Source organism: Phocoena phocoena, chromosome 6, assembly GCF_963924675.1.
Source record: "Phocoena phocoena chromosome 6, mPhoPho1.1, whole genome shotgun sequence".
In the NCBI taxonomy this organism is placed as follows: Eukaryota; Metazoa; Chordata; class Mammalia; order Artiodactyla; family Phocoenidae; genus Phocoena; species Phocoena phocoena.
In genome coordinates, this window is record NC_089224.1 from 110,972,513 (window position 1) to 110,988,480 (window position 15,968).

Consider the following 15,968-nt stretch of genomic DNA (forward strand, 5'->3'; position numbering starts at 1 on the left):
ACAGCACTGACTAAACAAAGACACTTACTGAGGAATCGGTAAGATCAGGCCCGTGTTTCTGTTCCCAGTGAATTTTACACTTAAGAGGACAGTTTTTGTTCTATAAAATTTAATCCTAAGCATAATGCATGGTTACAATAAAAGAAATCAAATAATATTTAAGTGTTTCAAGTAGAAAGTTAAAGAACGAACTCCTCTCCCCCTCCCCCGTGAGGTAACCACTACTCTACCGGGAGGGTAAAGACAGCCCCTCTGGACTGTTTACAGATGAAGGTACAAACAGGTGCGTGTCCATTTCCCTCAAAGCCAGGACTGCACAGTCTCTGCTCCAGGCTCACATCCCCTAATAGCTCATCTCAGTATTTTAAAAAATCTTTTAATTCAGTTTCTTTATATATACACACATCAATATGAATGAATATTCATTCAACGCGTAATTACTGAGCACCTACTATGTTGCCAGGCACTGGTCTAGGGGTTTGGGACACATCAATGAACAAACAGACAAGATCTCACTCTTGTGGAGCTTACAGTCTTTCTGGAGGAAACAGATAAGAGGCAATAAGCATAGAGAATTCCCTGGCGGTCCAGTGGTTAGGGCTCTGCGCTTTCACTGCCGAGGGCCTGGGTTCAGTTCCTGGTCATGGAACTGAGATCCCACAAGCTGCAAGACTCATGTAACACACAAGAAAATCACGTACTATCTTAGAAAGTGAAAAGTACTATTTAAAAAAAATAAAGGACATTCAGGCAGATCCGGGGCAGGGGGTAGTTACACATACTGGTCAGGAGAGGTCTTACAGAGAAGGGATACAAGAGCAAACCTCGAAGGATATGAGGAATGAGGCCTGCAGACGTCTAAGGGCAAAGGCCCCAAAGCAGGAGGGGGGCCAGGAGGGACGGGACACTGAAGGTGGAGTCACGGCAGACGAGAAGGACTGGGGCTTCTACCGGAGTGAAATGGGGAGCCTTTGCAGGTTCTGAGCAGAGAAGACACGCTTCTTGAGTTTTCCTTTAAAAGACTCTCTGGCTCTGTGTGCAGAGCAGACAGGGGATGGGGGGAGACCAGTCAGGAGACTGCTGTACTGACCCAGGTGAGAGGTAATGGAGGCGTGGACAGGGGTGGTGGCAGTGGAGGAGGTGGGGACAACGGTCACATTCTGGATCAGACATAATTTCATGTAATGTAAAAATCTAAATATGCTCGCTTAAAAATGTTAACTTCTTATTTTGAAATAATTTTGAACGATTTCAGACTTACAGGCCCTATATGTTAGCATTACACTGCATGACCTTGGGCCTGGGTGCTTCCATCTGCCCTCTCTACACACACACACACACACACACACACACACACACACACACACACACACACACTCATACTGTCTATCATCAACCCTGCACCCATTAATTTTAGCATTCATTGGTGATTCTTGATTCTTATGTAAAACAATGATTACTATGGTGGCTGCCAAGTTTTCTAAATCTTTCTGCATCTATTAGCTCACATTCTACTGTAAGGAATGGTTTTCCCATAGCTATTTTTATGTTACACCGATACCTCCCATTTCTTTCTTTCTTCTTTTATTTATTTCAACCAGTATGGACACGTGGATTACGATGGTTTCTGTGGGCTGTAATCCATTACTATCACATTTATCTTGGTGCTCAATGGTCCCAGGCTTGGCTGACAGGAGCCAAACTGGCTTCTGTGTCCACTGCACACACCCCCATCATTCGGTGAGCACTTCCCTTGCTTTGGCCTGAGAAGATGTTCCAGGTTCACCTTATACTTTCTCTGCCCGTGTTCTGGAACCAGCCACTTCTCCAAGGAGCCTAGTTCTTGTTAGTGAGAATGATGTTTAAAAACAAAGATGGGGACAAGAGACGCACCCATTGTTCCTGGAGTCTCACTGCTTGTAGACCATCTCAGCAGATGGAGTTGGGACATGTGTGCACATGGGTATGTGTATACACACTTGTATCTATTTCTATATCTATCTGCCTATACATATCAAAAACAATTAGCTCACACTGACACTGCCAGTTTCACTCCAACACCAAGGGTTTACTCTAGCCTTTTCCTTCTTTTTGGTAATGTCCCTCTTCAAAAGGGAGAAATCTGGTTCCCGTTATCTGCAATTTATTTCCTTATTTCCTCAATCCTAGAATACACATAAAGTGGTTTCAGAACTGTTAACCCATACCTTCTATGAAAAACTGGCAAACTACCAAGAGGTTAAATATTTATTCACAGGTATAACAATCCTTAGCCCAAGGATCTAGAGTCACAACGCTGTGTTCAAAGGTTACTAGGGTTATAGCTCTCCATCCCTTCCCCAAAGTGTGGTTACATTATTCATTTGAAATACAGTTAGGTTTATTTATTTGTTTGCATTCCTTTTTTAAAAAAAAAATCCACTCTAGTCGACTGTATTTATTTTTTGCATACATGAAACATTACCATGGTTCTAAAAATCAAAACTAAACAAAAAGATATTCTCAGAGACACATCCCCCTCCCTATACACATCCACCCTACCCTATTACCACCTACCTCCCTCTAACCAATTTCTTTGTTTCAGGTTTCATCTTTTCTGTGTGTTTCCTCTACAAATGAGAAGATAACAGATATTCTTTATCTCCTTTCTTACAAAAGAGGAAGCATATTAAGGATACTCTTACACTTTGGTTTTTTTCTCTTAACAATGTATCCTAGAAATCACTTCAAATGAGTCATAGAGGTCTTTCTCATTCTTTTTTAAAGATGAAGAAAAGCAGTGGTGTGGCTCCACTGTGTGGCTGTATCATAGTTTATTCAATCACTCCCCTGTGCACAGGCACTGAGGTTATTTCCAGTATTCTGCAATTACAAACAAGCTGTAATTAATAATCTTGTGCATATGTATTTTCATACTGTTGGAGGTGTGTCTTTAGGGTAAATTCCTAGAAGTAGTACTGCTGGGTCAGAAGGTAAATGCATACAGAGCTTTGCCAGACGCTGCCCAAGTCCCTCCAAGATGGTCGCACCAATTTGCATTCCCACTTACGATGGTGGCTGTTTCCTTACAGGCTCACCAACAGAATGTGTTGTTATACTTTTTAATTTTTGCAAATCTGGTAGGTGAGAAATGGCACCTCGGTGCAGTTTTAATTTGCATTTCTCTAATTATGGGTATGGTTGAACATCTTTTCGTATGTTTAAGTACCACTTTTATATCTTTTCAGAGGGTTGATTGTCTGCCTCTTTTCCTCATTTTCTGTTCTATTTTTGGTCTTTTTACCCTTTTTAAGAGTTAAAAAATGATCTTAGGTATACTAGCCCTGTATCTGTGATACACGTTGCAAACATTTTCTCCCAGCGTGTCGGCTGCCTTCTGACTTTGTGATGTTTTTTTGCCACCTAAATTTTTTCCTTTTTATGGTAGAGGCCCTGTTGATTTTAGATCCTACCTTTGTCACACGTAAACTTTTAAATGTAATTGAGTCTACTTCTAGTCTATTTTATTCTACTAGCCTATTTGTCCACCCACGAGCCAGCACCACACAGTTTTTTTTTTTTTTTCCACACAGTTTTAATTATAGAGGCTTTAGAGTATGTTTCAATGTCCGACAGGGCAAGATCCCCTGGTAGCTTTTCTTTTTTGGTTTCCTATCCTTTCTGCATGCTTCTTTTCCAAATGAACTTGAATATCAGCTAAAATGCAACCTTTTAATGAATGTATTATATTTGCTCACATTTATTGATAAGACTGATACATGTGGTCTCAACTTGGTCACATGATTGTACAGTTATTATGTGCATCATATTTCCAGTGCTTCTTTCTCTAAGTGACGTTTTCTTTGCTTGCTCACTCGTTTACTGGTTGATTGACTGATTGTATTTAGGAAGGTTTATATTTTTGTTCTCACGCTTACCTTTGTACTTATACATTTTAATGCCCTTAGACTCCCATTTTAGCATTTTGTTCATCAATTTTTAATGGAATCCTTTAAATCTTACCTATTACATATATAAAAATCAATGAGCTCGTTCTACTTTCATCTTTACCTATCCCTTCCCCCATTTTTTGTTTAGATTATTTTTACTGTTAGAATACATAACATTTATATATTATTACTTTACCCTCGTCACCTTTGTTTTAGTCTTAGATCAGCAATTAAATACACTATATGCTCACTATGAGTCCTTAGGCTGAAGTTTCCCCACTCTTCTCTTTGTTGAATGAATCTCATTCTCCAGTAGACTCCTCAACATGGGCTAATGGGTAGAGAATTCTTGCATGTTTAAAATGGTTTTTCTCTGATACTTGAAAGACATATATACCTTTGATTCATACTTTCTTTGAAAATGCTGCTCCATCATTGCCTTGCTTTATATATTGTTTTTGAGACATCCAATGCCAGTCTAATTCTTTTGCCTTGTAAGTTATTTGATTTTTTGCTTGGAAGCCTTGAGAATCTTTATCTTTATCTCTGAAGTCAGAGAGCATTATCAGAATACATCTTAGACGTCATTGTTGCTGGCCAATTTTTCCAAGTACCCAGTGAGATCTTTCAGTGTGCAAATTTAGACCTTTCATTTGTAGGAATTCTTCTTAGATTATAGTTTTACGTATTGGTTCTGTTCCATTATTTTGTTCTCCTTCTTCATGGCCTCCAATTATATATGTGTTGTCTCTTCTCTGTCTGTGCCTCACTTCAACCACTTTCTCTCTGAACCTTTCTACTTCTTTCTTCATCTGATTTTCACTCTCTTGGTTGTTTCTTAGCCTTTCTTCAGTGCCCTTTATTAAATGTCTTTTGTTTTATAACCATGAGAATGTTACTAATCCTAACAAAATTACCAACAATTCCTTGGTATCCTTTGAAATTTAGACCATGTACAGCTCCTCTGGATTGCTTAGAAAACATTCTTTTACAGTTGTTTTTTTGAATCAGGATCCAGACAAGGTCCACACGTCACATACTGCTGTTAAGCCTTTTAAGCACTCCATCCTCCCCATTTTCCCCACATTAAGTTAGTCGTCCTGTAGAATGTCCCATATTCCCTTGACTTTTACTTTTTGGATTTTTTTTTTTTTTTTTTGTGGGCCTCTCACTGTTGTGGCCTCTCCCGTTGCGGAGCACAGGCTCCGGACGCACAGGCTCAGCGGCCATGGCTCACGGGCCCAGCCGCTCTGCGACATGTGGGATCTTCCCGGACTGGGGCAGGAACCCATGTCCCCTGCATCGGCTGGCAGACTCTCAACCACTGTGCCACCAGGGAAGCCCTTGACCTTTTTTTTAAACCTCAAAGTTTTTAATCACTAATAAATCTCCATTCATACCACTGCCATTGCAACAAACATTTCTAGAACCACTTTTTGAAATTTAGTTTGATAAACTGTTCTGAATAGTCCTAGCAGTTAACATACTTCTTAAAGCAGCAGTTCTCAAACATTTCGGTCTCAGAACCTTTCTACACTCTTGAAAATTACTGAGGACCTCAAGCAACTTTTGTTTCTGTAGAATACATCTGTCAATATTTACCATATTAGAAATAAAACAGAAATGTTTAAAACACAAGACTACAGGAGCCAACAGGTGCCCACAGGATGATGTCATCCCTCACGACGTAGCCTCTGGAAAACTCCACCATGAACTTGTGAACGAACAAAAGTGACAAAGGAAAGCGATGTCTGAGTATCACCGTAAAAACAGTTTTGACTCTGTGGACCTCCTGAATGGGTCTCTGTAATCCCTTGTTGCCAAACCATAATTTGAGAACTGCTGTTGTAAAGAATGGGTCTGATTTTTGGAAATAAATGTGCTTCGGAACCAGGTTTGGTAAACCAACTTTTTATGTGTCAAAAGTGAAGCGGCACTATAAAAACTGACTTTTATTATAAATTTTATAAGATGGCATTTTTCCCAAAAAAAGCACTTAACAAAGAATTCTGATAATATCCTGTGCTGTGACAAAAAATGGGTAGAGGCTATGTTAAAACATGGGCACAGCTTCGTAAAGTCATTGCTGCAGCATCACCGAATTTTAGCACTGGATGGTCTCAAGAAATTTCTGAAGGACAACTGAAGTTAGTTCTGTCTTTGTATGTTTGGGAAAAACCTGTTTTAGTACTTCAGAATTGTTAGTGGGGTGTAAATTAGTGCAACTGTTTAGGAAAACATTTGGCATTTTCACGGGAAGGTGAATATTTGCATGCCCTAAACCAGGGTTTGGCACTTTAATTTGGGGCTGGACAATCCTTTGAAGTGAGGACTGTCCTGCTCATTGCAGGATGTTTCGCAGCATCTCTGGTCTCTACCCACTAGATGCCAGCGATACCCCTCCCCCCACGTTGTGACAATTTAAAATGTTTCTAGACATCACCAAATGTCCCTTGGGAGGCAAAAGAATCACCCCTAGTCGAGAACCACTTCCCTAAACTAAGCATTCTTCTCCTGGGAGTTGCTCTAAGAAAAACCTTAGCCCATGGGTCCCAAGGAACACGAACAAGAATGTTCAAAGCAGGGCTTCCCTGGTGGCGCAGTGGTTGAGAGTCCGCCTGCCAATGCAGGGGACACAGTTTCTGCATGACCTTTTATTTTTTTTCGTAGGTTCCATATATATGTGTTAGCCCCGGTCCAGGAAGATCCCACATGCCGCGGAGCGGCTGGGCCCGTGAGCCGTGGCTGCTGAGCCTGCATGTCCGGAACCTGTGCTCTGCAACGGGAGAGGCCACAACAGTGAGAGGCCCGCGTACCGCAAAAAAAAAACCAAAACAAAACAAAAAAGAATGTTCAAAGCAGATTGTTCATGATACAAAAATAAAAAAACATAAACAAATCAATGACCACTGATAGAAAAATGGATAACTAAATTAGGCTATATTCATATAATGGAATATTTCATATCAGCAAAATGAATAAGCTATTGTAGCTAAACCAACAATTTGAGTAAAATTTAGTTAAAAAATAAAAAAAAGAATGTTGAGTGAAAAAATTAAGTCCCTGAAGACAACATGTGATACCTTTGAAAAATCATTAAGATAAATAGGCACAATTAAAGAACACACTATACATATGTATTTAGGAATACATATATTTGTGTTAAGCCCTCCCTCAGAAAAGGAAAGAGAATGACCCATAAAGGGAGGGATAACAGTTCCTACAGGACAGGGGCCGGGGACACTCACAGGGTACAGGGTTGCAGATAATGTTCTAGCTCTCAGGCTGGGGGGTAGGTTCACAAATGTTCACTCTATTATTAAATAAATAAATACGAAAGGGCCATGTCTGGATCAATGATGACATCGTGATCATCAAGCAAGGATTATGATCGATTTAACCTGAAGTTAAAATTTAAAAAATCAAATGCCCAGCCCTACCCACAGTCTGTGAGGCCCAGAGCCCGGTCCCTGCCTGTTCTGTTTCGGAAGTCTCACCTCCTCCCTCTCTGCCCTCGCTCCCTGCACTCCAGCCAGCCTAGCCTCCTGGGTGTGATCTGCACACAAACTGTCCTGGGCCCAGGTCTTTGATGCTGCACTGCCTCTCGTGGGCCCGGCTCCAGGCTCGTCTCACTTCCCGCAGGTCTCTGCTCACAGAGGGGTTCCCTGAGCCCCAGCTCCCCGCACCATGCCCTCCTCTCTCCAGCCCCTGTCCGGCTCTGCCCCCACGCCCTCCCCGTCATATTATGCAACACCTGGCTGGTCTCCCGTCCATGAGCGCAACGCAGGCTCCATGAGTACACGGACTGTGGTCAATGCTGAACAGCGTCCAGCACTACGCCTTCCTCTCCTGGTACTCAGTGTTTACTGAATAAATATATGAATGCTTTAGCAACCTAGCTCACAAAAGGGTCTGATGCTTGATCTGAGACGTATCAAAAAGGCCCACCCTCACTGGAACTCCAAGGGCACAATGGTTTAACATTATGCTTTTTGAAACGTGCTCCGTAGATGACTCGAGACTCGGGTGGGAAATGTGGCATCGGGGCTCTACCCCAGACCTGCTGAATCAGAATTTCTGGGCTGCCTGCCAGGAATATGCATTTTCCACAAACTACACTGGTGATTCTTGGGCCTACTAAAGTTTGAGAACTACTGAACCCAGCAGAGAAATCCAGGCCCAGAACAGTTAGGCACTTTAGCTGTTCAACAGTCTTCCTACCTCAGAGAGCTTGGGATGGAGTGAAATGAGACAATGTGTCTAAACGGTTTAAAACAGATGAGTCATTCAAAAACAAGGCATGAATATGTTAAAGAAACTGAGGGTTGGTAAAAAGTATATTAAAGAGATTGATAAATGAGATTTATCTGTTGTAAACCATATAACAATAAAGATTAATCTATAACGTATTAAGGTACGTTTCAAATATGGTTGAAGCTTCATCTTTGTCTTCTTCTCTTACATTTTCATACCTAGTGGATCAGTAAAAAATTGTGGATTAATATTTTAAATGCCGAAAGAAGCCAGCTGCTTGTTCTAGTCTGACTCAGTTAAGCTCTTACAATATTTTGACTGTTTGAAGAAAATTAATAATGGGATGTAAGGCGGTAGATTAACTGAAACTAAATATCAACACAGCTAGATTTATTTTTGGATGACTGGGCTCATCTCTTCAAAGAACGGGAACAGGATTTACTTTATCGTGAGTTATAAACTTACACAACCCCAAAACAGCCCCCGACCAGAGCGGAGAGAGCCAGTCGGAGTGTAGTTAAGGATTACGTAAGAGGCTGAAAGTTCAGATTTCATATTAGCCAGGACTTGGCCTGTCCAGGCTCCAGTCGATGACCCAAGGCTCACAAAGATGCCAGGAGAAGTTAAGGTGATAACCGCCCTGAGAGTTCTGGAAGCAGGCTAGTTTCCTCTCCCCTGAGTAGTAGGTCCCCATTGCAGCCACGGGGAGAAACCGGGACATCCAGAAAAGAAAGATGCTTTTCTGCGTCATTCGTGCATTCACTCAGCGAACACTGACTCAGCCCCGATCTGTCCTCCCTTCCCTCCTCCTGAGCCTGCGCTCCCTGCGTGTCCACAAGCAGGAAGCGGATACAATGCCTGGGCCTCCAGGTCAAGCACAGAGCCCAGGCCGGAGGTGACTGCTCCTACGTCTGATGGGCTCTGAAGCCCGACGTCTCCAGGCCAACAAGGGAAGGCAGGCTTAGCTTTTAGAGGAGCAAAATTGACCCCAAATCGCCTTAGAAGGTGCCAATTCGATAATATAGTCCTCATTGTTTCCTTTGCCCCTCTACATTGTGAAGAAGCTATTGGTGACAGGCTGAGGCTCCCAGGTACAGATCTTCGTACATCTAAGGCACCCTGCTGCTTCTTGGCAGGGATTGCTTGGTGAGGGAGGAAACCAAAATGGGATCACCAAACCTGCCCTTTGTTCACAGAATGCTCTGGAGTTCAATGACTTTATGCCATTTTTCCATGTGTGTGCACAAAAAATCCAAAACCCCCTCTGTGCTCACACACCAAAACCAGAAGAGATCTACAGTGACGACAGAATCAGTGGAACGTGCCGACTGTGGACGCCAGGCCATGTTAACCAGAGCTGTTTCTGGACTCCTCTGTACACCAGTGTGGACACCAGGCCACTACATTTCACAATTCAAGTGACTCTTGGAAAAAGCTGTCCGGGGCTTCCCTGGTGGCACAGCAGTTAAGAATCCGCCTGCCAATGCAGGGGACAGGGGTTCGAGCCCTGGTCTGGGAAGATCCCACATGCCGCGGAGCAACTAAGCCCATGCGCCATGACCACTGAGCCTGCGCTCTAGAACCCACGAGCCACAACTACTGAGCCCCCGTGCCACAACTACTGAAGCCCGTGTGCTTAGAGCCTGTGCTCCACAAGAGAAGCCATCACAATGAGAAGCCCACGCACCACAACGAAGAGTAGCCCCTGCTCGCCACAACTAGAGAAAGCCCGCGTGCAGCAGTGAAGATCCAACACAGCCAAAAATAAAATAAATAAGTTTATTTTTTTAAAAAAAGAAAGGAAAAGCTGTCTGCCCCACTGCTCCCAACACTGCCCTTCCTCCACTGCCTCCGTGGCGTGGGCGAAAGCTTAAAAATATATCCTGGTATATGTGCAAGAAGGACCATGCCACCATTATTTAAAAAGCAAAACCGGAAACAACCCAAACACACAATGACAGGAGAAAGAATAAAGTGTGTACCGTCCCGGAATGAACTATTACATAACCATGAAGATGATCAAATTATCAGATACAACTACCAACACGGCTACATCTTAGAAACAATCCCACAATACGACACTGTTCTTATAAAGTTCAAAATTCAACAAAACTCAGCGATCCATTACTTAGGGATCCATGTCCATGTGGTAAATTCATACTTAAAAAACGAAGAGAAGGGGAGGATTATCAGGGTGGTGGTGATCTTGGGGGAGAGGCAAGGGCTGGGGAGAAGCACACACTGCTCATCTTCAGCTTCTGAGATGGGGTCGTAAGCTCATGTGTTTATCACCACACTTTTAAACTGACATACACATTACATATATTCCTTTGTATACATCCAATTACACAATTAAAAAAGAACAAGAAAAAATTACCCGCCTGGGGTCTGATCACCCGAATCTTACTCGCCAGCGCTACGAAGTACAATCGGAGACGGGAGGAAGAAGCACCCGGAGGCCTGGAAGCCGCGTCCTGGCTGCACGAGCCTGGAGAAGCCACGACCTCCACCACCTCAGCTTCCTCGCTTGTGAAATGAAACCCATCGGCGCTGCCTACCTTGAGGGCCTCTACGAGGAGGAAAGGAGATGAGCGCTAGGTAAAGCACAAGGCTCCGCGTGGTTCAGGGGGCAGGGGACATGTGCTCTGTCATACGGACTGCTTGCTCGGCCCTGCCTCTCCTCCCCTGAGGAATGACCTCCTCCACTCCACATTCTTCTCGGGGGCTGCCAAGGCAGGACCCACCCCCCCAGGGGGAGGGACAACTTCAGGTTAGGCCAGTGGGAGTGTTTCCCCTCGGATATATGAGCACAGGCGCAGGATGAAAGGACGAAAGGCAGGTGAGGTCAAATCACTTGGGCCACGGAGTCCAAAAGGGACCTTGTCGGGCCTCCCTGGTGGCGCAGTGGTTGAGAGTCCGCCTGCCGATGCAGGGGACGCGGGTTCGTGCCCCGGTCCGGGAAGATCCCACATGCCGCGGAGTGGCTGGGCCCGTGAGCCATGGCCGCTGAGCCTGCATGTCCGGAGCCTGTGCTCCGCAACGGGAGAGGCCCCAATAGTGAGAGGCCCGCGTACCGCAAAAAAAAAAAAAAACAAAAAACAAAAAGGGACCTTGTCCTGCTCCTGTCCCTCCTGGCAGGGCAGCTCTATCTTCATGTCTGTGAGCATCCAGCATCATTAAAAAGCAAAACAAAGACAAAAGCCAACCCTTTTCTTGCTTCAGTTCATCAGAGCAGGTTTCTGTTGCCCACACTCACGGAAGCCTGGCTGACTCAGGAGGAAATGCTGCCTTATTACCAAGCACAGGTGCACTTCAGGCTTCGGCCAAGCAGGCAGAGGGAGGTGTCAGCAGAGACTGCCCACGCGCGTCCTGCTTCAGCAGCCTAGCTGGTACCCCCATCAGTCTCACTTGCCTCCCAAAGCTTTCAGAGTGCACCACCTCCCAGATTCACACAATTCATTTCAGAAGGACCTCCAGAACACAAGTTTCACTCTTGCCTGAACCTCGTGCAGTGGCGCCCCACTGCCTACGGCACGGGTCTCACACTGTCTCCACCGGACACAGGGCACAGGTGACTAGCGAGGGGACAAGGGGAGGTGGCAGCTGCCGGTCCCGCTCTCCGCCCAGGTGGAAATTCCCTTCGACCTCAGAGAAGATGTGTGCGGTGACAGCAAGTGGCCTAGGGATCTACAGTCTAATAAAACACCATCTTTAAAAGTAAAAGCCAAATAAAGCCATGACGTTCAAAGTACGATTATCCACCTGGCAATTTAATTCCGAATCAGATCACCCCCTGCTCTTCCTATAAACAGACACCACCTTGTGTGAATTCCCATGTCACCTAAGGGAGATGACAGCTTGCTGGCCAGATGCACGGTGATCTGAATTAGCCACTCGCGGCAGTGGAAACGGTGTGTATAAAAGCGAATTCTGTCCTTGATCGAGCCCCTAAACTCTCATCATCAGTCTATGAAAACAGAAGCTCAGTGAGAAAGCAGATGAGGCTGACAGGTCGCTGTGAAATAAAAGCCCACTTTCTCAGGTGGAAATAACTCTAATATCTTAGACCTGTTTGCCTAGAAGCCTGTTCTCCCTGCTCACTCCTGTCAATGCCAAATACCTATACCTTCATCAGGAAATGGAGGCTCAATGACCCAGAAATAATTTGAGCAAACCTATCTCACTGTGGACACTTTCACTTTTATCTTCATTAACTCTTTAGTCCCTGTCAAGTATCCTGGAAGTGGGATTTATGTTTCAGCTGCTGGGTCTAGAGGATCTTAACATTTAGACAATTTGTACGTTTAACCGGGGCAGAAAATATTGCATGTTTTTCTAGACGTATACAAATTGTTTTCTTTTTCTAGCAAAAGAACACTGTATTATCTCATTCGCTGTATTTTTTAACTGAAAGAATTTTAAAGAAAAGTGCATGTTACCCAGATGAACGTCACTAATTTTGCCTCACATGGGAAATCCCGCCCAATTAACAATCCCACGTCTTTTCCTTTCTTAAGAGAAAAACACACATGCACACACAATAAGCCTGCTCTCTTCAGGTGAGTGGACTGAGTGAACAGTCACTCGTCCTGGGTGACTACCTATTTATAAGAGTTTACAATGGTGAAACGCTGAAGTCCGGGGACTTCACACCAGGCCCCAGAGCAGCAATGCTAGTGAGACGTAAAAAAACACTCAGTCCTGGAGCTTGCCTTCCGGATGTCCAGCAAAAACCATCACTCTTAACCAGTTAATTCTCCTTTTCTGTAAAACATGGAGGCTCCTCAAAATCTGTGCTCGAGGAAGGGCTCTCCAAGCATGTGTATTAGTACCCACAGCGCCAGAAAAGCACCTCATCACTGCAGTCTCTGTGCCTTTCTAATTGCTGCTATAATTCAGCATTTCTATTCTACCGTATTTCCCAAACACACCTGTCTTTGGTGAATTTATGTGAATACAAACATCAGTGATGAGGTCAGGAGGCCAACTTGCTCAGAGCAAACCCACATCAGAAACAACAAAATCAGACTTCCCTGGTGGCCCAGTGGTTAAGAATCCACCTTCCAATGCGAGGGACGTGGGTTCGAGCCCTGGTCGGGGAACTAAGATCCCACATGCCGCAGGGTAACTAAGCCTGCATGCCGTAACTACTGAGCCCGCGCACCACAACTAGAGAGGAGCCCGCGTGCCGCAGCTAAGACCCGACACAGCCAAAAACAAACAAATGAATAAATAAATATTGAGAAAAAAGAAAAAAGAAACAACAAAATCGGAAACCGTCAGCGATAAGCACTCAGACACTTTCTTCAAATACGCAATGGATTTTATAAATGATTTCCCATAGCAGGATCCAACAGGCGAGCATTCCTATCGTCTTTGGTACACTGTAAGACAGGTTCACCAAAACACCATGAACTGACTCACAGGGGACAGGGTCTCACACTGTATTTCCTGTCTGGGTAACTCTTAGATGGGCTCTGCGATTTCATTCAAAAGCATGTAGGACGTACTACAGAATGCCGGTGAAGAGAAATAACGCTGTTCACCATCAAACTGGGATTTAATTTCCATTCTAGAGCTCCGACCACACAGAAACAGGTTAACCTGGAGGCCAACGTCCTTGCACGTGTCCCTACAAACAGGTCAGGCAGAACTTACGAGAAGCATGGCGGACGTCCCATTGGGTCTGGATAAGTGGATGGACATTTCAGGGAACATCCTGTCGATGCGGCTAATCACGTCGTCAACATACCTGAGAGGGAGAAAGACACACAGGTGTAAGAGCCGGAGCCCTAGTCACAGAAATACAAACCTACGGTACGCTTTCCTTCTCGATTTAATTTTTCATTAGTGAAATACGTTTTTAAGAAGGCAGATGAGATTTATAAGCCTTTTAAGGAAAAATACTACTCCCCAGTTCTCCCTCTTGCTTTTTAGTGATTCAGTGACCATCCATTTTTTTAGTGATTTCTGTTGGTATTTACCTCTGTATTTCCACATGATGTGTTTTTAATGCCAGTTCTTGGTTTTTTCATTTTAAGGTGTGACCTCGTGGCTTTCTTCTATAGACCAGAATTTAGTTCTGCCGCCTTCCTGGCCACTGGGCTCCAATTACAGGGCCCCTTCCCTCTGTCCTCCTGGCCTAGGGATGGAAGCAGCTTCCTGTTTTGCTCATCTCCGTTTGCCTTCCTGTTTCCTCTTTGGCTTCTCATCTCAATCAACTCAATAATCAAGTCTCTGGATTAAATTCCTTCTGTTTTAAATACCTGAAGTCATTCCTGTTTTTCTGGTTTGAGTCTCACTAATTCAAATGATCTCACCATTTTTGCTTAAATCAGTATTTATTTTTACATTCTAAAATATCTTCTATATATATTTTTTTAATAGCTGGGCCGCACAGTGGCTCGTGAGTATATTTATTTACTTGTACAGTTTTTTTGTTTCACTGGATTTTCACTTGATTCTTTTTCTGTGTACCTATGACAATTTTTTCCCTTAAACTCTCTACCTGACTCTAAAACTTCTCTGACTACAGTCAAACATGTGAGACATATCAGTTTCCATTTTTTTCTTGGAAACATCCCTCTGAAAGGCAGTCTTCTGTTCTTCTGGTCCAAATGGAAGCTGTACCTATTACGATTCAACGATCATTGAGATAACTGACATTAAGCACTTAGCATGGCATAAACTTAGGGCTTAAAATTTATAAATACTCTTACTGGTATATCATGGGCATCGTGGGCATAGCCTGCAAAACTGTCCTCTCTTAGCAGGAAGAATCCCTCCCACCCCCAATACCCCAGCGGAAGCTCACTGAGAAAACACCAACCCACAGCATCAACAGAGCTGGGTCTGGCTCAGATCCTCTGAGACTAAAATCACAGCAGCATTTGTGCTCACCGTCCAATCACACGGACACAAAGGGGATGTAGAATACAGTAGCTGAGATGCAAAACTATCCGTTAAGGATTTTTACATTGGATTTCGTACCTGTTGGATACGACAAATTAAATTACATGTCCATTAGATCAGGGACATATAAAAGCTATGTTCTCTTGGGGGAAGAGGGAGATTCGCTCTCCACTCACAACATGAACAGATTTTAGTTTGAAGCCTGGGGCTCATGAGAGACAGCAGATAACACAATGCCAATTGTTAAAAGGTGAACATCAACATATGGAAGTCAGTAATCTTGCAGATTAACCTATCAGGTTTTCCCTAGCGAACATTATATGCAGTTTTAAACTTCAAGTTGAAAAAGGAAGGGGGAAAACTCTAGAAGGCCCAGTGGTGAGTAACAATGATAGGAAGACCAGAGCAGAGACAAGTGAGAAGAGGTGGAGGTACGCTGAAGGCTACTTGCTCCTGCAGAAAAGAGGCTATGCCTGTGGGGAGACTCGGGTATTCTTCAAGTGTGCAAATGGCTTTTAAAACTCAGTACCAAAGAGCCATCTTCCATCTCAAGAAAGGACCACAAGGTGAGGATGTGGCATTAAAAAGTGAACTAGCTTAGAAAGAGAAGAGGTATAAGAGGTACTGCTTAAAGGCAAGGCTCCATTCTGTTGATTTTGAAAATGGCTTAGAAAACAATCTTTCCTGGATGGCTAAGAGCCAGACTGACTAAGACATCACGCGGCATCTCCCGCGGTCCCTTCTAGATTTACAGCTTCACGATACACAACCGTGGCCTTAAGCTTAAACGCTACAAAAGAGGTGAAAAGATGAGGAAAGGAGGAAATTAACTCATTTTTCACAACTGCCTACTGTTTCTTGAGATGGTGGAAG

General features: G+C 43.9%; 1 protein-coding gene across 2 annotated transcripts in view; it reads right to left on the minus strand.

Annotated features, from left to right (window-relative positions):
* Nucleotides 1–15,968, minus strand: part of MED27 (mediator complex subunit 27) — a 199,521-nt gene that overhangs the window by 53,150 nt on the left and 130,403 nt on the right. For both annotated transcript variants that reach the window (XM_065878764.1, XM_065878765.1), the window contains exon 4: nt 13,842–13,935. In XM_065878764.1, the coding sequence (XP_065734836.1) occupies nt 13,842–13,935 (94 nt within the window). The remainder of the gene's footprint in view (nt 1–13,841; nt 13,936–15,968) is intronic.